Here is a 23019-nt window from a genome sequence, read left to right as displayed (position 1 = left end):
TGCTTTAAGGGAGGGTAGACTTTTAGGATGGACCGTGCATTGTCTTAGCCCTTGCTGGTATGTCCATCCTGCTGGTACCCAGGCACCAGAGAATACCCTGGTAAGGCTGACATCACTGCTTCTCCTCCTCCCCGTTCCCATTTAGCCTGTAGCACCAAGAACAGTCTATTTAAAGCATTTGAAGAGGCCACTGGATGGGTTTTCAGTCCAAATACCTGAAACCAATACCAGTACAATTACTTTTAGTCCCCCCAGAACTGCACAGGCAAGACTTGAGTCAGCTCTGAGCTGCTGCTTTGGCATTTTACTCTCCCATTAGTTGGAGGAACCATTATATGTTGGCTTCTTAACTGCTGGGAAGAACTCTTCAGCTGCTGTCTCAGTGAAAGCAGTGAAATATCCTTCCTGTCCAGTTTTATGCATAATCTGCATAATCTTGAGTCACTGGAGCAGACAGGTTGTGCAGGACCAGAGAGAACATCATTTCATGGACCTGTTGCAATACCCTCTTGGTACAGAGAGCAAGTATATCTTGCAGGGTGTCTTCTGTATCAAAATTAGAGGCTTAGATCAAGCCCCAAGAGCTCAGCATATCTAAAAAACAAGAAAAATGAAAAGAGATGCATCAGTGTGAAGGCTGGAGGCTCACATCCACATGCTCTGCAGCAAGGAGTGGTGCTTCCAGAAATGCCAGCTTTCCTTGTCTGCAAGCTCCAATGTACCCTCTGCTCTTCAGCTCCGTGGTGTTTAATTAGTAGTGGACTTCCTTTCTCTGTTTTTCCCTGTTTTTCTCTCCTAGTGGTGCAACGTGGGACTTGCAGCCTGAAAAACTAGATTTCACCCAGTTTCACAGAAAGCTGCGAAACACCTCCAAACACCCATTGCCTCACATAGACAGAGAAGGGTGAGTGCTGTGTCTGCAATACTGTGCTCTCCAGGAAGGTCTGTCTTCTCCCTTGCTCTAGGAACTCTGGCTTGGTGGCACACCTCACACAGAGGACATGGGAAGAAGCACTGGACTGTTCAGAGAGTTTGAGAGTGCCATGATCAGTCTGACTGGCTCCTCTGTCATCCAGTTCTGAGCTGGAGCAGAGTTCTTCTCTGTATTTTTGCATTGCCTGGTACAGCTCAGTGTTTAAATAACTCTGGATCCAAGTATCCTAGATCCTGGTGTTCTAAATTTAGACATCTCTGGATATTGGAGGAAAGATCCTGGCTTAGTGCTGACCTGGTTACAGTTCCTGTGAATGACACTGTTCTTCCCAGCAAGAGTTCAGGGAAGGAGAGAGCATCAATGTGTTTCATAAAACTGTGAAAACATTCAACAGCTCCCTTTGGTTGTGACAGCCTCCACAGGTTTCCCTGGTATTTCTGGATTCCTTACTGGTTGTTGGTTGGTCAAACCAAGTAAATGTGTGCTGCACCAAGTGGCTCACCAGCGTTGCCTGGATGGGAATCACCATTTCCCTGCAGGTTCTCTGCAGATGGAGAAACAATCACTCCCACTCAGGAGGGTGCAGCCAGGTAGGAGCTGGGCTCTTCTGCCCTGTAACAAATGATAGGATAAGGGCAAAGGCCTCACGTTGCATATGGGGATGTGTAGGTTGGATGTTAGGAACCGTTTCTTCATGGAAAGGCTTGTCCAGCCCTGGCACAGCTGCCCAGGGCAGGGATGGAGTTGCCATCCCTGAAGAGGTTTAAAAACCATGTGGATGTGGCACTTGGGGACACTGGTCAGTGATGCCCTTGGCAGGGCCAAGGGAATGCTTGGACTTGGTGCTCCCAGAGGTCTTTTCCAACCATAACAATTCCATGATTCTGTAGATCGGGTTTTCCTCATGCTATCACTCAGAGCATAGAGGAAGGAAAAAAATTAGAACAGGTCTAAAAGATGGGGTTGCAGCTGATGTTCCGTCACTGTCATTTTGTTTGCAGGGGTGGAAATCTTCTCTTGGAAACATTTTTCTGCTGATAATTTGGTTTTGCCAAAGTACTGGCCAGTGCCATATGCCTGGTCTGCACATCTTGTTTAGAAGGCAAGTTTAGAATTGTTATTAGAACAATTGGAAAACAATCGGAAACATCCAGCCAGGCCAGAAATCCCATACCAGCCCAGGCTCAGCATCTGCAGTAGGCTCCTGTACCATACAGGGACAGGAAGACTCAGACAACCTTTTTTTCTGCTCTGTAGGGTATGCTGCAGATTTATAAAGAGCAATTTTCAGAACATTTGGAGCAACACAACACTAAATTTCTAAGTCACAAAGTCTCTTAGTCAAGTTCAATCTGATTTTTTCATATGAGTTTGAAAAATGGTATGAAGGGGCCCTCTGTAAAATAAGATATAATGTGCTTCCTCTGTAAAAAAAGATATAATATGCTCCATGGTTGATGGCACTAGCCTAGTGATCCTGTCAGTGACAGCTGCTGCAGGGAGGATGCAGCAGGGTTGTTGTTGTGTTTTTCCTCTGGTTCTTAATGTATTGTGAATGCCCACATTGCAAACAGGTAGAGGAGGCAGTGTGGAGGTGAGATATTTAATCACTCCTAAATGTTGCAGCTGTTAAAGTGGAGTAAAAATGATTGTATCTGCAGAAAAGTTAAGCAGATGCTATCAGCAAAAAACAGTGCATGTTCCAAAATGCATGCCATGTAAGTAACCTGGCTAGGACAGAGGAAGCACAAAGAAAGACAAAATTGTTCTTATTTTTTTGATTTCTAAAGCTGACTGTATTGTGCATTCATCAGCTCTCTGTGGTGAATCTGTGCCGAGATTCAGCTTGCTGAGCCTCCATGAATCTCCACCTGCTAGCTAGGCATTTTCCCCTCTTGCTTGAATGGGAAGCTTTTTTAAAAAATTTAGCTGTGCAGTGAAAAAAATAATAGGGGGGAAAGAAAGGACTATGCTGTTCAGTGTGTGTTTTCAACACTAAAAGAACCATTTTATTCCTCAGTCTGATCAGTTGCCTAAGGCTGGCCATGGAGTTGCATCCAGTTGTGTGACCTCAAGTGACTTTTGGTTGGACGAAACGTTTTCCTCCAGGGAGACACCTGCTTTTATAGGGAGATGCTGTTTGGTGGCATGCTGAGTAATCACAAGTGGAACAGTTAAGAAAAAGCAGGGAGCTGTGCTGTGTTTCTGACCTGAATTTATTTGGCTTTAATTTCCAGTGCTAGCTCTTGCTCTGCTTGCACTCTTCCAGATCAAACATCCTTTTGTAGCTGGTATTTTCTCTTCGTTCCAGGTATCTCCCAAGCACATGTATCACTTGAGTTTTTCAGGTGCTCTAAGGAATTTCCCTGTGGCCTCTTTGAAACACGATTGCCAGCACTGCCTGTGGTTCTGTAGCTGGGGCTCAGCCATGCTGTCTCCAGAGGAAAGCTGCCTTCTTCCCCCTAATCCCTGCCTCCTCTTCATCCCTGTGCCTTTCTGCCACAGTTCAGCATCAGAAATTCAGCCTGGGACAGTCCCCACCCTTTTCAGATGACCTTTTCCTACAATACACTTGTGTTCTGCACCTGCACCTGGCACTGTTTGTACCCAGATGTGTGACATGATTTTTCTCATCTATATGAATACATACATATAAATATTTTTTCAGATTTGTGCTTCTGTATGTGTATGCACACTATTTTCTTGCCTTTGTAAGTCAGTCAGCATTTCAGCTATGATGGAAAGTCAATTGTTGAGCACCTCTGATTTCCAATAAATACAGAATCACAGAATAGTTTGGGTTGGAAGGGATCTTCAAGATCATCTAGTCCAGCCCCCCTGCCATAGTCAGAGATACCTTTTACTAAACCAGGGTTCTCAAGTTGATTAGGGTTAATTAAATTGCTTCCCTTCAGTTTGCTGGATTTTGAGCCTGGCACTTCAGCATGTGCCGTTTTTCTCAATTTTTTTCTCCCATTTTCTCTAATTCCAAGATCTCTTTTTCTCTGACTTCTAGGCACTGATTACCTGAGTCTGCTGCTACCAAAGTCTCTGCTGTATCTTATTTAACACTATCTTGCTTCTAACTGACCAAAAAAAAAAAAAAAATCATTCTTGCATAATGAAGAAAGACCATCTCTGTTGTTTGTGAACATAGAAGAATGATAATTATTGACCATTTCTTTCTTTTTCTGTATCATCACAAACTCTTTGCACCAAACTAGTAATTATCTTTGAATTGGTTTTTTTGATTTCTTGTTCCAAGAAAGTCCTTCAGCTGCCAATTCTGTGTATGGTGTGTGAGTGCTTGACTTCTCATCCCAATTTCTTTGTCTTTCAAATTGTCTGTTTATATTTGTATTGATTGCTGCTTCCTGTCTGAGGTGTGTGTTTGCTGATTTTCAACACCTTTCTCATCAGGGGAGCTGGAGCTCCCGTGGAGACCAGCAAATGAGCAGCGCTTCAAAGGAAACGTTTTTCATTACTCTCTTTGTGCTCTCATTTCTGCTGTCCAGGTGGGCTGTGCTTTCAGTTTTGCTTGGTCTGGGCTCAGGACTGCCTTTGATTTTCTCACTGCTGCTACTACCAAAAGTGTTTGCAAGCTGTGGCAGATGGTGCAGGTGGAGAGGACTGAGCAAAGCATTTAATTTTGTATTAACAGCTTTACGCCTGCGTGGGAGTGTTTTGGAGGCACAGCACACTTGCTCCAGAGAGAGCCTCTTTGTTTCCATGAGAGGCCTTTGCAGCAACAACTGATATTCCCCTTGTGCTGTAATAGAAAATTAACTGTGTCTCCAACAAGTTTTCACGTGCTTTTGTTTTGTTTTCCTCTTGCCACAGGCTTGGAAAGGGGAAGTACGAGGATGGTGACAGCATCAACCTGAACGACATAGAGAAAGTCCTTCCAGTGTGGCAGGTAGGTGATGAGGACACCTGCCCCTGCCATGGTGGGCACCAGCAGCAGAGCCTTCCCTGCCTTCTGTTCCCTTAGGAAACCTCCTCAGGAGTGGGAGAGCTGCTGGGCTGTGGTCCCTTAGGGGTTGGGATGGAGATTTGTGCCTGTGGTTTCAGGTGTTGGTGCTGGGCAAGGGCAATTACCACCCAGACTTTGTTGGGAGGTGATAACACTGAGAGCAGTATATACCTATGTGTGTATACATGTGGATGTACACAGGGCTCATATGTTGAAGAAAAGGATATTCTGAAAAGCATCATCCCCTCTTGACAGCTCCAAAATAAATTGCTGCCAGGAAGCCAGCAGTGCCTGTGTGCTGACCCAGGTATTGCCCCTTTGGGCAGTGCCCATGTTTACATGCAGTGGTAATCCATGTGTGTGTTCTCTCCAGCCTGTTCTTTCTCCAGATCTCTCTATGCAGTTTTGGCAGTTCTGGTTAAATGACCTCTGAAGCGTGGAATGTTGTGGAATAGCAGGATGAGACCCTGCAGTTCAGAAGAGAGGTTGAAAAAGTCAATTTGTCAGCATCATGTAGTCTTCCATTTTACAGAGCCCTAGTCCTCAAAGGAGCTGAGTTCCCTAAGTTAGGCAAGTTTCAGAGGATGCTCAGCGTGTTTTTGCTGAAACCTCTTTGCCTCTAGAGGCAAGGATGAAAACATCTCATGTGCTGTGGTAGTGTTACCCTTTTCAGTGCTGAGCCAAGAGCTCACCAAGTGTGGGAATTTTGAATGAATTAGAAATGAGACCTCCTAGTAGATTTAGATGGTGTGATTTATTTTTTTTTTAATCTTTTACATAGGCAGGAAGGCTGAGTTTGGCTCACATCTTCATTGCATGGTTCAGAAGGTCACAAGACCTCTAGTTACAAGACCTTTTAAGGATTTATTAAGTAATAAACTGCCAACAAGGATATTTATGTTTTTGACCTAACCCTTAAATATTTTGTCTTACGGACCTATGCTGCAGTGTGAGCTTTCTTAGCCAATCATGTTGTGATACACAAACCTACAGCACTGCATTCTAAACTCCTTGTTCACCTCTGTAACCACTTTTATTTTTCCTGTCTTAAACTCAAAAGCTCTAAACTTTCTTCTACTTAGCTTAACCTGTGTCTGCCTTAAACTATAAATCTACATTCTCGCTTTTAGCACTTAAGTTTGGGAGCCTTTTCCAAGGTCTCAAATCAAATCTTGTGTTTATCTCTTTTCATTCTAAGCTTTGGTTTACAGCCCCAAAGTTCTGAGAATTCCTTGCATTTCGGATTCCAGCAGCCAGGCTTCTTGCTCCCACATCATGTGAGGAAGAGCTTTGCTCATCCTGCAGACCATGTGACAATCTGCCTTTCTGTTTCTTTTGGGTGAACTATTTGGCACTGAGTGCATGAAGGAGTGGAGAAGGGCAGCTGACTTTGGCAGGGAGGAGCACTGCCTGCAGCTGCTTCCTGCTCAGTCTCTTCCATGTTTGGTATGTCTGGACTTTAGGTCACAGGGAAAAAAACATCAGGTTCAGCTGATACAAACCCCATTAATTCTGCAAAATACAGTTAGTTTCCCTGGGGGATAATTGGAAATGAAGAATCAAACCATCTTTGGTGCGAGGAGCTGATTACCTTCAAGAGGGTTTTAATCAACAGCTGTTAAATAAGCTAGGTCCTCCTGGTCTGGCTATCATTTCATCATGTCCTAGGAGTACATTGAATATAATGAATTCATTCCAATATATCCATTAATATCTGGCTTAATTATTGGTGTGACATCTCAAAGCTGGAAGATCTAGTGGGAATGCTGGATTCGATGTTTTGTTTGTGCCTCAGGCAGACTTGTGCAGTGCTGCATTGATTTGCAGACATGCTTACCTTGGCATGTGCAGGCAGCCATATGTGTCTGTGGGAGCTAGGACCCAGGTGGCTCTGGGTGAGGGTTGATCTTGTTCAACATGGACAAGTGAAATACTTGCAGGCAGCTGGCTTAATCCTGACATATCATTGTTAACTGGATTTTAATGCAGCCGTGCAATGCTGACAGTGATTTTGCTGCTCCTCATCCCTTGTTTTCAATGGCTCTGTGGAGCAGTGGAGGGGGGGCATAAGGGAAGATGTTCCTTTGTGTGAGCCTCTGAAAGGAAAATCCTTCACCCCGTGGGGTTGTTATGTTCATGGGTGTTGCATCCTGAGGAAGAGGCTTTTCAGGTTGGTGATACATAAACTCCTGTTCTGGGTTTGAGAGCTCACGGGCTGCTTGCAGCAGGCAAGCACAGATGGAGGGGCCAGTCTGAGCATCCTCCAGCTGCACTGGGGTAGTCTGAGCATCCTCCAGTGTGACTGAACCAGTCCAAGCATCCTCCAACACAACTGGGGTGGTCCAAGCATCCTCCAGCACAATTCAGATGGAAGTGTTTAGCTGCTGGGTGTTCTTCAGCAGCCATGGAAAGGTTAAAAGCACCATGTTTGAGAGAGATAGGGAGCCTTGCTTACAGGCTGCTTGGAGATTTGTGTGCCTTTGGTGTTAAAGTGTGATAGACACAGGACATGAATCTTGAACTAATCTCCAGTGTACATCCGGGTCTGTATAGGTGTCTACAGAGACATGCAGAGATGTCCCTAATTAAGCAGAATATTGTGGTTGTCTGGGGGTTGAGCAGACTGTTCTGGATATCTGGGTGTTAATATCCCCCTATTCATGAGTTTTTCTGCTGAAATCTATCAATAGTATTTTAACAAAATATTGCAGGGAAAGCCTATGACTGTTTGGCAATTAAAAGGTGGAAAAATAAACAAAGCAAAATAGGCGACCTTTCCCCAGATCCTCTTCTTTTGTTTGGAATTCGTGCATCCCAGTCCTTGGGGATGCTCTCACAGCATGGTGTGCTCTGCCATCTTGTGGACATGCACAGGCTTCACAACTCCTGCACAACTCGAAATTTGAAGCTTTCTCTTGGCCCATCCTTTCAAAATCCATCTGAGGTTCTTGTTTTTACTGGTGAACAGGTTTTTATTTTTGAAAGCTTCATGACCAGGAGCTCGTGAGGTCATTGCCTTGGCTCAGCTCATGAGCCATTACCTCTTCATCCTTCCTTACTCACAGGAGTCTGCAGTAGGATTTGGGCACTAATTCACCGAAGTGCTGCCAAAAATTACTCTTTTGAAGGTAAGTGTTCTCCATTCATAAGACGTGCTTTTTACTGCACACCAGGGAGCATCTGCTGCATAGGGATGCACAGCTCAGATGCAGAAAGAGTCTTTATCATCCCCTCCATTTCCACATCAGCTGTTTTGTTGAAGGAGACCACATAATCACCCTGGCGTCATGAAGACGTCACAGGGAGGGCTGGCTCAATGCCTTTTGCTTTTGCTCCCTTTGGCAGGCACTTGGGAAGTTGTTCAGGCTTGGATGTGTCACATGCAAGTGCTCTGGTCCCAGATTTAGTCTTCAGAGTCCTTGGCAAGCGAGCCCTTGGCAAAATGTACATTTACCAGAGAAAATAACCCAAGAGTTCATGTTCCACAAGATCATAGGAACATGGAATCGCAAATGCTATCCTATACAAAGCTTGGATTGGAAGGGAGCTTAAGGCTCGTCCCCATCCCACCCCCTGCCATGGGCAGGGACACCTTCCACTCTCCCAGGTTGCTCCAAACCCTGTCCAGCCTGGCCTTGGATACTTTCAGGGATGGAGAAGTTGCAGCTTTTCTGAGCAAGATCTACCCTGCTCCTTCCTGTGGAACTGCTGCAACTCACAAAGGACACAGGAGGCTGCATGTCACAGGGCTGTGCTGTAAATGCTGCTAGACACAAGCAGCGAGTTTTGGGATGTATCCCAAGTGGTTTCTGGACTTGTGTACTGCAGAGTTTGACTTTCAATTTGCTGAACTCGTGCCTTTGGGATGGGCTTGTCCTTCTTTGAATGTGGGAATGCGCCTTCACTGCCCAGCTGCTCCTTGTCTTGTGTTTTAGGAGGGGGAAATGTGGCACTTCTGAAAGGCATACTGGGCTTTATTGTTGTAATGGGATAAACTTGGAAGATGGCATTGATATCATTTGGTTTGGCATCTTACTGCCTTCAGCTCATCTCCTTCCGTTTCCTTACTGATTCTTGACCCTTTTTGTCATATGCTTGCAGTTACAATAAACTGCTTGTTTCTTTTCTGGCTGCAGTCGTCATCCAGCTTCCTTGTTGGAAGAGAAACAAGGGAGAAGCTCCTTAGGAGAAAGGCAGACTCTAAGTTGTTCACATTCCTCTTAGCACCACTGCGTTCCTGATTTTGTCCAAACAGGATTAGAAGCACCAGGATTCCTGATCCGGTTTGTAGTTCAGCCTATAGGTGCTTAGGCAAACAGATTTGTTATTTAAACTCTTCCTTTTCACACATGCCTGTGTTTGAAAGCAAAAGCAAGCAAGCTACAGGTTCTTCCTTTAGCCTTGATGTTGTGCTGCTTTTCTCCTGGTGTTGAAAATCACCTGAATTGAGGGACCCACAGGCAGCTTTGCCCATTTTCCTTGGGACCTCTTCTCACTGACAAGCATTTTCAAGACAGACCTTAGAGTTCATGTGAGTAAAGGTGGGAGCTGTGCATGGGCTGGTCACTTGGGGTTCCTGCCCCAGGTGAGGCATGGACACGCTGGGACATGGATTGTTGCACCTCATTGTAGGCCTCTGGGAAGGGTTGGATGATTCCCATCTGAGGTACCCATGTTCCTTCCCTGTCAGCTCTGTAGGGTGCAGAGATCCCCCAGTTCTCATGTGGGTTTGGTCAGATATGGAAGGTTACCAAAGAGAGATAAGCCAAACCAGGTGTCCAGCGGGAGAGGATAGGTTATGGGCAAGCAATCCCTTTGCTGTTGCACTGCAGGCAAGGAGGGGAGATTGGTGTCCAGCACTGGTGTGAGGGCTTGTTCCTGGACCCTGCACATCACTGATCCTTCCAGGGAGGTGGTAGCAGGAGAACAGGTCTCTGTGGTGCCCTCAGGCTGGTCTTTGATGGTGTGGTGTTGTTCACTATCACCATATGGAGCTGTCTCACCACCTCCTCTCTTGTCTGCTCCTTCTACACTGCAAGGCTTGGCAGTTCTCATTTCACCGAGCATGTTAGGCAACCCAGGTTGCTCCTCTTTCACAGCTCATGGCAGTGTGGCCCTTTCCTAACAGGCTGAGCTACGCTGGTGGATCTGGGGTGGGCTGATCCCTCTGCCTGGCATCCCCTCCCACTGGGAGTGGCCTGGTCCATGTGGAGTGTGCCCCTTGTGCTCTGTGTCCCTGCTGTCACTCACAGGGTCTCACTAGCCCTCATGTCCTTTATGTGTCCACCATGTATGAAAAGGTTGGGGTGCCTCCCTAGGAGCCCCAGCATGGGGGATTACTTCTCCTGGCCCCCACATCCTGCTGGAATCTGCCCAGAGTGTGTGGGCACGGCGCTGCCTTCAGAGAAGGTTTCTTGCCTGACAAGCCCATGTCCCAAGGGTCTTTCCAATACAGGAACAGCTAAAACCACTGTGGAAAGTCCCTGTCAGAGAGCCAAGACTTACTTGAGTACAGGTCACAATGTATTAGGAGTCAGAGTTCTGCTCCTGAGTAAAAAGCTTTTGATTTGCCATGGCTTCCAGTGAGGCACAGCTTTTCTGTGACCCTTTTTTGGCTGCATTTAACCCCGCTGACAGTGACCATCACGTGGACCAGAGAGGGCAAACTGCTGTGGTCACCTGCAGCCCCTCCAGCATCACTCCCATGCCAGAGTTAAGGCCACTATTGCCAAGGAAGGCAGACAAGGCCATGGAGATCTCCAGAGCACACTGGAGAGGTCCTGGAGCAAGGCTGTGAATGTCCCATGCAGGTCATCACCTCCCAGGTTCCCATGGGCCTGGGCTCTGTTGGCAGAGCACAGTCCCTGTGATCCCTGAAGGTTACAAACCCTGAAGGTTTTGTCAGATGTGCAGGAATGGGTAGATCTTCTAGTGGGTTTTTCAGATTATGGTGGTCTTTTCATACCACAGAATCAGAGAAGCATTGAAGGTGGAAAAGGCTCATAAGATCCCAGAGTCCAGCCATTCCCCCAGCACTGCCAAGGCCACCACTGACCCATGTTCTCAAGTGCCACATCCACCTGGCATTTAAACGCCTCCAGGGACTGGGAATAGGAATTCCACTACTGCCCTGGGTAGCCTGTGCCAAGGTCTGACAGCCTTTTCCATTAAGAAATTTTTCCTAATATCCAATTTCCTAATACCATAACCTTATTTTGAATAAGCCCAATAGCCTTATTCAGTGCATAAACAAAATACTGGAGAAATGACCAGGAACTTTGATATTTCCATTATTACTTTATTATTATCATTACTTTATTATTATCATTATTTTTTATCATTATCATTATTAAAATTGTTATTGTTGTTGTTATTTTTATCATTATTGTTATTATTATTATCATTATTATGGCTCAGAGCGGGTTCCTGATTGTGGAAAATGATACATGCTCTCTCTTCTCAGGACTGGTGTTGCTCTTCTGGCTGTCAGGCAGATGTTGCAGTGCTGACTCACAATTCCTGGGAGTGTCTTCCCACCCTGGTGGGCACAGAGATCTTGTTCTGTAGTGGCTCCTGGTCAGCTGCTCCGAATTAGGGCCAGGCTGCTGTGCTTGCCAGGCTAGGAGGCATTGGCATGTTCTCACACCCCAGCTGGATTGGCTGGTCAGGGGTGTGGGATGAGCAGGGAGGGAAGGTGGGAGGGACAAGGGTGGTTTAGGCAGCAGCTCTGGAGTTTGGCGGTGTTTGGGGGCCGCGGGGACAGGGCTGGTGGCAGAGGGGAGCCTTGCAGCACTAGAGGGCACTGCGGCCTCGCTGCATGGCCCTGCCACGCTGCTCTGGGCAGAGCAAATGAGGCTTTTCCAAAGGCTTTTTGCAAGCAGAAACCCCACTCTGCAGTGTTTCTCACCCTCCTGTGCCAGGGCACGCTGCTCTTCATCCACCTCGGGCTCAGAGTGCATGTCCAGCCTGGGGAAACCTGCAGGTGTTTCTCTGCACCTGGGGCTGAATTTGGGTGAGCTGCATTTTGGATCTGAGCAGAATGAGGTCAAAACCAGAGGGGTGTGTGACCCTCTCAGCTACTAAAGCCCTGAGGGGAGCTGGTTCTTAGAGGTTAAACATGTCCCATCTAATGACTCCCTGGAAATCCCACTTTTGCCCACACAATCCTCAACTCCATGTATCTCCCATGGGATGCTCTGGCAGGGTTCAGTCTGGCATAGTGCTCCTCGCACCAGAGCAGTTCCAGATGTGCTGAGGGGTTCTCCCTTTCTCTGGAGGTGCTGCTGCCCTGTCAGGGGTGGGATGTTCTCCTGAACACCCACATTTCCACCTGTCCCTGTCCCCCACCTACCTTGTTGTATCCACCCCAAGTTAAGGACATGCTGGCCTCACGAGGAGGGAGATGGGCACCACGGTTTCCCCACTGCAGGACTGACTCTATTCCTTGGACCTCAGTTTGCCAGCCACTGGTTTGTACCACAAAATAAGATTAATAATGGGATGTGGGTGGCTTTGCAGCTTTTCCTCAGGCTGAGATGACAGAGGAATGGACACAAAGAGATGTTGGGGCTAGGATGTTGGGCTTACCAATCGGAAGTGCTGGATTTTGGGTTCATGACCAGGGACCACAAAGAAGTAGGGATATGGAAGAGCTGTTCCTGGGAGAATGATGGAGAAAGATGCTCTGTTTTACTTTTAAGGAATCCAGAAATTTTAGTTCTGTGAACTGCAGCTTTCTGGGGAATTAACTGGTTTGGGCAAAGGGAATTGTGCTGGGGTATAAATAACAGCTCAATAGGCATTTCAGACTCAAAAATGTCACCACATTATGCTCTGGCTTAAACACACCAGGGAGCTACTTGGATTTTCCCCAGCTTTACAGCTGCCTTCCCTTTCAGAAAGGTTTGCTTTTATGCAGCTCTATAATATCCAAAGCAAACCTGTTTTGGTTTTTCCCAGTCATTTCTATAGACTCCAAAACACACCCCTTAAATCCTGCCTGAATTTTAACTTCTCAATAATGTTACATTTTCTTCTCCCTTTTTTTCTCAGGGGATTAATTAGAAAACTGAGAGGGTTTTTGCTGCACTCCCTTGAATTTGCTGAATATTTTCCTGCAACGTGGAAGTAATGTGGAGGAATGATCAAAGTTTTAAAACATTATTTAAAGTAGCTAAGAAAAAAAAATCCAGATTCCTAAAGATCCCAAGGAAAAACTCAATGTCACCTTGGTCAAGCAGCTATTTCTGCTGGCTTGGCTATTTCCACATCCTAATCCCCTTCCCTGCTCTCTGTAAAAGAGATGAATTTTTAATAAAACGAAGGGAAGGAAGGAATTTTCTCTCCCAAAAAAAAAAAAGTAGGCATACCAGAGGACCAGAGAAGGGAGACGTGCATACTTCCCCGTTGTCAGAGGGACCTGGAGAGCCTAGAAACACCTCGCTCTCTAAAAATCCTGCTAATGTCCTGGTCCCTGGTCCGACAAAATAGGAGTTTAATGTTTCCTGTCACATTTATAAATTTCTTCTTAACCAGAAGATGCTCCCCCACCCTTTTCTGCTGCCTTTCCTCTGATGTTGTGGGAATAGAAAGCAATACAATAAATGAGACCAGAAGTTCTTAAAATGCGAATTTCCTGCCCGGAGGCAGCAGGTAAGTGAATCCCATTCAGCTTGGAGGGATGTATATATAGCTATGGGTGTAAATATAGGTATTTAGTGGTAGGGTAAGTGTTTATTGCAATGCAGGGTGGTTTGGTCAAAGATTGTCATTTAAGTGGGAAATTTATTGCTGCACACGACGCCTGGATGTCTCTTCCACGGGGAAAATAAAGACTGTTTATGAAGGGATTAAATGGTGTCCTCACTGTGGTAGCAGACCAAGCTCTGTAACCCAGAGGTCCTTTTAGTCCTACATTTGTATTGTCCCTCATTTTATTATTTTAGAAGTACTTTTGGTGGTTGGGTTTTTTCAAGGTCATGAAATGGTTTAGGTTGGAAGGGACCTTAAAGATTGTATTGTTCCAATTCCTCTGCCTTGGGCAGGGACAACTTCCACTAGACCAGTTTCCTCAGAGACCCATCCAGCTTGGCCTTGGGACACTTCCAGGGATACTCCATTAACTTCCCTGCTGGCTCTGGAAATGGCTCAAATGTACACATGCTGGCATGGTCAGTGAAAGAAAACTCTGTGGCCTCCTCAAAATGCCTTTGCTGGATGGTGGCCTTGATTGATTTCGTTTGGGCTAGCAGGAATAGCAAGTGTAATGTTGTCTCCACACCTTTGACCGCACAACACTGCCCGTGTCTATGTCTCCCAGGGCTATTCCTCTTTATCCTTCTCCTGTTCCTCCTGTTGTGGAGAAACTCCTCATTGTTAGCTTGCTTTCTTTTTCATTCTTCTTTTTTTTTTTTTTATTTTTTTAGTAATTCTTGTAATGTATGAGCAGCGAAACCACTGGAGAATGATAAAGCTTCATTTCTTCCTGCTTTTGTGACCCACTTCATTATTTCGTTTCTTATTGTATATTCTTCTGAGGTGCCCTCTCCAAACGGAAAGAAAATATGTGAGGTTATAGGAGCTGTTTGTTTCCTTTGGCTGGGAAAAATAAGACTTTGGCTGGACAAAATAAGCAGGTATCACAGAAGATGTGGATTGCTTCTGCTGGTTAGTTCTGGGGAAGGGACTGCTGATATTTGCTCCATCGTGCATCTGTGAGCAATGACACTTCCTAAAGCATTTGGGCTGTGTGTGCGCCTTCAGCTGGCCAGCCTTCCCCTTGGTGCTCTGCACAAATAAAATGTAAAAATACATATTCCTTAAGTTTAGGTTGCTGCACATTTTCTAGATGAGAATGAGAATATTTGAGGTCAGTAGTTACATGTACATAGTTTGGAGGAGCAGCAGGAGAGTTGAGGCACCTGTCTTGTTCCATAATTGTTCCACACTATAATCCAGACCAAAGGCAGTTTTTAAGATTCAAGTGTGAAACACAGATTTGTTCTTGTAATTCAAAGAAAAACATGAGTTCAGAATGATACCCAGGTTTCCAGCCTGATGGCACCATCTCAACTGCTGCTGCTGGACTCCCTGGGCACACCACAGAATGACAACAGTGGCTGCTTTACTCCAGCCATTGTGCCTGTCGTTAATGAAAGTTTGGTTTTCCAAGGTTTTTTTCTTGTTTGGGTTGTTCCCATCCCTCTTGCCCATGAGCTTGTTCAGCCCTGCATCCAGGATCTTAGAGCTGCTTGGGAGGAGGTGTTGTAGGGTAGAGTTAGTTGTTCTCTCTCTGTAATGAGCAACAGGACAAGAGGAAACAGCCTCAAGTTGCACCAAGGGAGGTTTAGTTGGATATTAGGGAAAAAATTCTTAATGGAAAGGGTTGTTAAACAAGGAAATGGGTTCACCAGTGCAATGGTAGAGTTCCTATCCCTGGAGAGATGTAAAAGCCATGTGGATGTGGCATCTGGAGACATGGGTTAATGGTGGGCTGGACAATGCTGGGGGAATGGTGAGGCTAGATGATCTTGAGGAGGTCTTTACCAACCTAAATGGTTCTGTAATTGTATGAGGCTGTCTCTGGTGTAGACAGTGCTGGGAGACATCAGGGAGGAAAAAGCTTCAGGACTGCCTGTGGTTGTAACCAACTCAGCCTGAAGGGTATGGAGAAGATGGGGACTAGGCAGGGGGCTGTTGATGGCGGCTCCTAGATGCAACCTGCTTGCTAAAAGATCATCTCCTTGCATGCAGATCTTGATCTGGAAGCTCGGGGGTGTGATTTGATACCTGGATTGTTGTGATAAGGTTTCCAGTGGTGCTTTATTTTGCTGTCAGAGCAAAGCCAGCCCCGTGTCCCTCAGTGCTTCAGGAGGCGGCGCAGTCCCCGCGCTCCCTGAGCCGGCCGTGTCCCGGCATAACAGGTCACCACCCCGATAAGCGCCAAGGCACGGAGTCAGGCTCACACCAAAATGGTGTTTCAGCCAGAAAGAGAAAAGGGGGTAAAAAAGGTACCCTGAACATCAGTATACGAGTGGACACTTCGTGTCGTGCGATCCCAATATCGGTTTTCTATTTTATTTTTTTTATGGTTGGCTTAACAATTAAAAGGCTACACTGCGCTTTGGTTTTTCCAGTCTGCTGCATCGTGTGACCCCGGTGACTCCGAGCTAAGCCTCGTTATATAATGGCGGGGTGTTTTTTTGGAAAACCTCCATTTAATCCTTTCAGAGCAGAATTTGCTGTTTTTGTTTTCTTTCATATCGTCGTCTTGTTTCCCCCCTCCGCCTACCCCTTCCCTGGCGGGCGCACGCTGGAGGCGTCAGTCTGGGAGCAGGGTCCTTTCTTCCCTTTTTTCTTTCTTTTTTTTTTTTTTTCAAATCTGCAGAGAAAGGAAAAAAAAAAAAGGTTTATTTTCATTTGCTTGGGTTACAGCGCCTTTCCCCACCGTCGGGGGGAAGGACTACGTGATGTGCAGCAGGTATTTTGTGAATGGAGCACAACCCTGTGACTCCCCGTCGCTTGACCGAAGGGGGAGGCAGGGGAAGGAGAAAGAAAAAAAAAATAATAAAAACCACCACCCAGTGACTCCATCTGACTCGTTTTGGCTGGAAAACTTTTTCAGCGCCGTGGTTCTTAAGCCAGGAGGAAGCTTTCTTCTGGCCCAAGAACAATAAAGGGGTCAGCAGCCTGATCCTCCCTCCTACACCCTCTTCCTTCCATTGTGAGGGGTCTGTGCAAATATCCCAGGCTGTTTCTGCTGGGGCCTGAGGGACCTGAGCCACACATGTGACATTAAAGAGAGACTCCGCGAACTCAGTAATCCTGCGAAAAGGAAAAAAAAGAAGAAAGAGAAAACAAAATGAAATCTCAGAGGAGATCTATTTCTGGTGCAGTGTTACGCCTGGAGAAGTTACCAATGGGTGTTTCTCATGGTGGGGGGAAATCTGTCCCCTTACCCTGCCTAGGTGCTCCTTCCATGCCACAACAGCATCTTCCCCACTTGCTCAACGTGTGGCCCAGTCCGCACCTAGGGAGGGTGAGCCCTCACGTCCCACTAGCCCTGCACCTCCTCCATTTCTTGGCTTGTCCAAGAGGGGGAATTTCTGCAGCTCCTGTTGTGCAGGTGCAAGGCCTGTGTGCTGCAGGTGTGCAGACTCCAGCAAGGATGGGTTTGAAGGAGGCCCAGCTGTTTGACATGTTATGATTGTTCCAGAGATTCACCACCACCTGGCAGCACTCGGTTTTTCAAGCCAGCACTTTCAATGACTTTCTCCTCAGATGTATATTAAAAAACATGAAGGTCTGAACCAGCAATCCCTAGGGTAGAAGGTCTTCAGGGGGTGCTGTGGGGCCACACCAATGTTCCCACCACTCCTGTCTGTCATGAAGGGACGTCCTGCATCTCTCCAGGAAGGAGGTCATGCACTGGTCAGAGGGCTGCTAAGGTTTCTGTGATATTTCTCTTGATTCCAGAGCAGTCACAAAACTTGCTGCCCATGCTGGCTTCTGCCACCATGAATAGTGATTGTCTTTTCAGGTAATATCTGCCAGACTAGATGGTATCTGCTCCCAAAGGAGAAGGTGGGACCTGTGGCCTTCTAAGAGAAGTTGAGTTCAACGCAGGAAGCCACATCATACACTAAAAACCTGATGCATTTGCCAGAGGGAGAGTGTATCATGCTCATCAAGTTGTAGGAACCCACCTTTTTTTTTTTTTTTTCTTGACACAATTAACCATGTAGCAGCATGCTTGACCTGGCCTGGCCGTGTCCCAGCGCTTGGCACCGCGTGGATGGATGGCGGTGGCGATCTCGCCGCAAGGCAGTTCCTGCCGTTTTTATCTCCTCACCGTGTCAATAACGCTGCGCTGGCCATGGCCAGGATTTCCTCGCACTGCAGAGCTTTCCTGAGGCTCAGCCCTGCGAGCGGTGGAGGAAGCAGCCGCTGCGAGATTGCTCCTGGCCGCTGAGAACGCCGTGGCCGACTTCAAACGTACGTGCGACCTGACATGATCCGAGCAGCGCCGCCGCGGCTCCTCCGTCCCCTCGCGGGTGGAAACTCCTCTTCTCCTGCGAGAGCTGAAGCCAGACCAAACATGGTTATGAAAGCCTGTCAGAGGTGGGGGAGAGTTGTCCCATGTCTTGCCTGGAATTCTGAGGGAATGGCGAGAGCGCTCAGGGCCAGGGTGGAATTCAGGGCCTGGCCCCCACCCCTCTCGCAGTGCCGCAGTGTTGGAGCTACACGTGCTACACACTTTCCTTTAGCTGAAAGGAAAACCATTTGTAGCTCCAATTTTAAGTGCTTAGGCAAACAGATTTGTTATTTAAACTCTTCTTTTTTCACAAATGCCCACGTTTGAAGGTAAAAGCAAGAAAGGTGCAGGTTCTTCTTTCAACCTTTTCTCCTTGTGCTGAAGCAGCACTCTGATCTCTGCAAGCAGAGTCTGGCTCCAGGATTCTGGTGGTGCTTCCAAGTATAAGTGATCATTACATTGGCTTTGTTGACCTTAGTGGAGGGCAGGTGAAGTGTGGCAGAATCCCAAGATACAGGTCCTTTCCTTATATTCCAGAGAACCAGCTGCTCATGGCCAGCAAGGCCACAAAATTAAAGTAGCTCCGAGGGTTGCAAGTGTACCTAAGGCTGGGAACCTGCTAAGTTAGAGGTGGCGTTCTGGGACTACTTGATCATCCTGACATTCCTGTCTGGAGGAGAAGAAAACTGCCTTGTTTGGCTTCTACTTATTGCATCTTTTCCTGGCATGATTTGCATACAAGGCAGGACATGAATTTATTCTGCAAGTCCTCAAATTCTGAGAGTTGTTGGTTCAGGAACGGCAAGGCTGAAGTGCAGCAGCTGGTGGCTGTGCTCTTCTGGGCGAGGGCAATCTAAGGTAATATTTCTGACATTAGGTTGTATTAAAACACAAAGTGTTTCTACAGAAGTCTTTCTGCATATGAAAATGAATGATTCAGTAGTCACCTAGAGTGATTTGCAGTTGGATGGAGGAATCCAGGCATCTTTCCCAGGCACCTTGCTTATACAAAGACACTTGGTTATTTGGTGCCTTGGCTATATTTAGCACAGGTAAATCAGAAGTTAAAGTCCTGGTGGGAAGGACTGACTGTTCAGGAGCAGAGAGTAATGCAGCAGAGCATGGTTAGAAGTGAATTATTGGGGGACAGATACAGGATGAGAGTAGGACTTGGTGATGGTCCTTTAGTCTACTCTTAACTCCTGGCAAGTTGGTCTGGAGCAGTCAAGTCCAGACTGCTCCTTGATGAGAGCAGTCCTGTTTCAGAAGAAATCCACAGAAAATCTTCATCTTCTCTGTCCAGGTTTCTAATCTTTTGCTTTTCTGTTCTGTCAAAGACTTGCCTGTGATGACTGTTTGGAGTGGCAGCCTGTTTGCCAAGAGGGCTTTCACCCTACCAGACCTGCCTACCTACCCACAGCCACCAAGGTCCTACCACGGGTAGATGCAATCAAAACAAAGTTTAAAAGCTCATGTGAAAGGGCGTAGAATGGCAAACCATATCCCCATCCTGCAAGTGCCTTCCAGCCCTTTGGAAGCTGTTTGGCATCTTGAAAGGCTCCCCAGTGGGTGCTGCAGTTTGCTGGGGTGGTTTCATGGATTTTGTGTTTCCACATCTCTCTTCTTCCCCTGTGTGGTCACCAAATATCTTTTCAGATCTTAACACGTGCAGAAAGACACGTCCAGGGGACAGGTTCAGGGAGCATCCTGCCCTGGGAGGTGAGGGCTGAGGTAGCTGGGAGTTTCTGCTGGAGCTTTAAGGAGTCTCCCTGTGCTGGGAGCTGTGTACAGTAGGAACAGTCATCAGCCTCATCTTACGTGCGCCTCGTCTCACTGGTTAGGATCGCTTCCCCCGTGGAAACCATCAAGAATTTCCGTTATTTCCTTTCCTGAGGCTTTGTTTGGGTGGGGATTTCTGGAAGGTATTTCACAGGCAGGTATAATTAAAGAAAGACATGCTTGCCTGGAGGCTTGACAAGGTTTCTTTAATGCCAGGCCTTTAGCATAGTGGCAAAACAGAAACCGTTTGTTTCCCGGTCCAGTGGAGGGGAGGTCGAGGAAAAGGGGGAGCTAATCAGCTGGGAATCATCCCAGTTAAATGCTGCACACCAGGGTTAAGGCCCTTATCCAGCAAATCCTTGAAATATGTGCTTAATTTTAAGTCCCCCTGACTTCAATCTGTTTACTCTTGTGCTTAAGTTTAAGCATGTGCCTAAGTGCTCGGCTGGCTGCAGGCCAAGGCAAATAGCAGACTTAGGAGCAGAATCACATAAAGTAAGTGCTTTGCTGGACTGAAGTTCCATGGGACAGCGGGTGCTGTGCAGGTCTGGGATGCTGGAAGGGGACAGTGCTGTGTATCCCAGCTCCATCAAGTGTTGGGCACCACAGACCTGAGGCTGAGCTCACCGTGCAGGGAGCATCCAAACAGTGCGGCCTCTAAACAGGCACCTGAATTTCAGCATCTGTTTCTCTGGAATGAAGGCATCAGCCTCACCTGTAGCCTTCTGTATATCACAGGCAAGGTCTTGGGAAAGCGTGTAATTTATTTCCTCCCTGTTGAGAGAAAGGAGCATGTTAGTGGAGGAAAATATTCTTGATTTTATCATCAAAGAAGGAAGGAGAGCAGATTCTATGACCTGACTAATAAATCTTCATAGGAATTTGTGTGGCTGCATTAACACAACAAAAAAGACTCCTGTATTAGCAGAAGCTTTTATAATGGCTTTATCTTCTTCTTTCCTGTTCCAAGCTAATTCCTGAAAGCCTTCTTCTAATCCCCCGTTTTGCTCATCCAGCCTGGACTTCTTAGAATGGCAACGGGGTTTTTTTTCCTTCAGTTCTAATCTACAAATGACAGCACTTAAAGCTAATAACTGTAGCCGTGGCACGCACAAAAATGAAAAACTGCCATCTAGAAAACAAGACCTGTGTTTTTTGAAAACATCACTACCAGGGGTTAAGGGAAATGTGCAGCTGGAACAAATACAGCACTCATCTAACTTCCTCAATAACTCTGCCGGGGGAGCGGGCAGTTGCCAGACTGAGGAAGCGTGGTTAGCCATCGAGTCTTTGAATGCAGCTCCATTTCCCCCTCAAACCCATGGAATTTATATTAACCTCCAGCTTTTCTTAGCTGGTGGGAATTTTTTTTTTCTTTTTTAATTTGCTTGAGTAAGAGCCTCATTTTTGTTGCTTTGGTTCACAGGAGGAGCTGAGGAGATGGTTCTGCTCCTCACACCGCGCTTCTGCTGGCAGGAGGCCAGGGATGTTAAATGAATAATTTCTGGCAGTGATAAGGAGAGAAAGGTTGAGGCTGCCAAGCACAGAGTCACAGATGTCTGATGACTTGGTTTTGGGAAGGGCAGGCTTGAGAGATCCTGGCTCACTGGGTTGTCTGCAATCCCAGCAGAGGTGCAGGCAGGAGGGAGGGAACCATGTGCCTTTAGCATCTTGTACAGGGATGTAAATGAAGCAGGCAAGGAGCAGTGCCACAGAATCGTAGGATGGCTTGGGTTGGAAGGTACTTCAGACACCATCTCATTCCAACATCCTGCCATGGGCAGAGACACCTTCCACTAGCCCAGCGTGCTCCAAGCCTGGTTCAGCCTCACCTGGAACTTCCAGGGGCTCAGAGGCAGCCACAGCTTCCCTAGGCAGTCTGTGCCAGGGCCTAGAGAAGGAAGAAATCCTTCCTAAAATCTAACCTAAATCCACCCTTCTTTTGCTATGTGTGAATGCCAGTCAGGATGTGTAAAACCACTTTTAGTGAGATACTAGTCTACCTAATTTAAGGCCACAGGAGATTTCCTCAGGTGAGCATGGAGTGTGGCTTGGGAGACCTCATTTTGTATCCTAGGGCTCCTGTAGGATCCCCCTGTGATTTCAGAGCTACTTTGGAGGCAGGATGCTTGTGGCTGTGGATGCTGATGGAGGTGGGCAGGAGTCTTGGGCAGAGAAAAGAACTGGCAGACATGGGGGATGTGCTGGTTCCCAAAATTACCATCTCTCTGGTAGCAAGCAGTTTGGTGTCTCCTTCCAGCTCTGTAATCACTAAGTGCATCTGCAGTTTTCCTGTCTTGCCCTGTTCTGCTCACTGCCCATTCCAGTCTTGGTGGCCGCTGTCTCAGACCCTTTCCCGCTTCTGGAGCTGAGCCCATCACAGGCCACATTCTGCCAGCTACAAAGGCATCAAGGAGATTAGAAAGCAGCTGAAAAAACTGTAGTGAGAAGGGGCAACATGACCCAGGACATCCCAGTGGGCAATGTCTTTGGTGCTGGTCATTTGACATATGAAAATTTATCCAGGAGTTGTGTGGTTTCTTGAGTTTTGGTGCTTATTTTTAGGGAATCATAGAATGGTTTAGGTTGGAAAAAAAGATCATTGAGTCCAGCCATCCCCCCAGCACTGCCAAGGCCACCACTGACCCATGTCCCCCAGTGCCCCATCCACACAGCTTTAAAACTCCTCCAAGGATGAGGGATCCACCACTGCCCTGGGCAACCCTCTTCCATGTTTGACAACCCTTTCCATGCAGAAGTTTTCCTAATATCCAACCTCAATCTAATGTTTTTTGTCCCTACTTGGATCTTGTGAAGTACCTGAAGGTGCATCCTTGTGACCAATATGAAGTGAATTGAAGAGGCTTCACCCAGCACCTGGTACTCGTTACAAAAGCAGCTGTAAGTTATGCATTCTCTGGCAGGAGAGCTGATGTGTGAATGATGCCACAGTCTCTGGAGATGCCAGGTTTGAGATTTGGACTTTGCAAGACTCAGGAGAACTGATATGGACATCCTGCTGCTTGTCCTCTGTCAATTTCGGATCGAAAACAGTTTTTGAGGATTCTTTTCTTGATGGACATGCCAGATGTGTTTCCAGTGTCACATTTGGACACTGCTGTAAAGCAGCTATGAACATGCCTTTCTTACTCATCTTTGTTTTACTTTTCAAAGTGGCCTGTGTCTCACGGAGGTCTGCAGGAGGTCAGTGAAAAACCACCAGTGCAATAGGTGATGTGATATTATTGGTACTCTGTGGCAAGTGCATCATGTTTTCTGAGCTTTTCCCTCCATTACAGC

At 46.8% G+C, this 23019-nt stretch overlaps 1 protein-coding gene across 5 annotated transcripts in view; it reads left to right on the top strand.

The window, feature by feature from the left end:
- CTIF (cap binding complex dependent translation initiation factor) overlaps window positions 1-23019 on the top strand; it is a 146998-nt gene that overhangs the window by 45538 nt on the left and 78441 nt on the right. For all 5 annotated transcript variants that reach the window (XM_026795319.2, XM_026795318.2, XM_026795322.2 and 2 more), the window contains 2 exons: window positions 800-904; window positions 4775-4850. In XM_026795319.2, the coding sequence (XP_026651120.2) occupies window positions 800-904; window positions 4775-4850 (181 nt within the window). The remainder of the gene's footprint in view (window positions 1-799; window positions 905-4774; window positions 4851-23019) is intronic.

The sequence above is a fragment of the Zonotrichia albicollis genome, chromosome Z, assembly GCF_047830755.1.
Source record: "Zonotrichia albicollis isolate bZonAlb1 chromosome Z, bZonAlb1.hap1, whole genome shotgun sequence".
In the NCBI taxonomy this organism is placed as follows: domain Eukaryota; kingdom Metazoa; phylum Chordata; class Aves; order Passeriformes; family Passerellidae; genus Zonotrichia; species Zonotrichia albicollis.
Note: the sequence above shows the minus strand (reverse complement) of the source record. Positions and strands in the feature narration are given on the sequence as shown.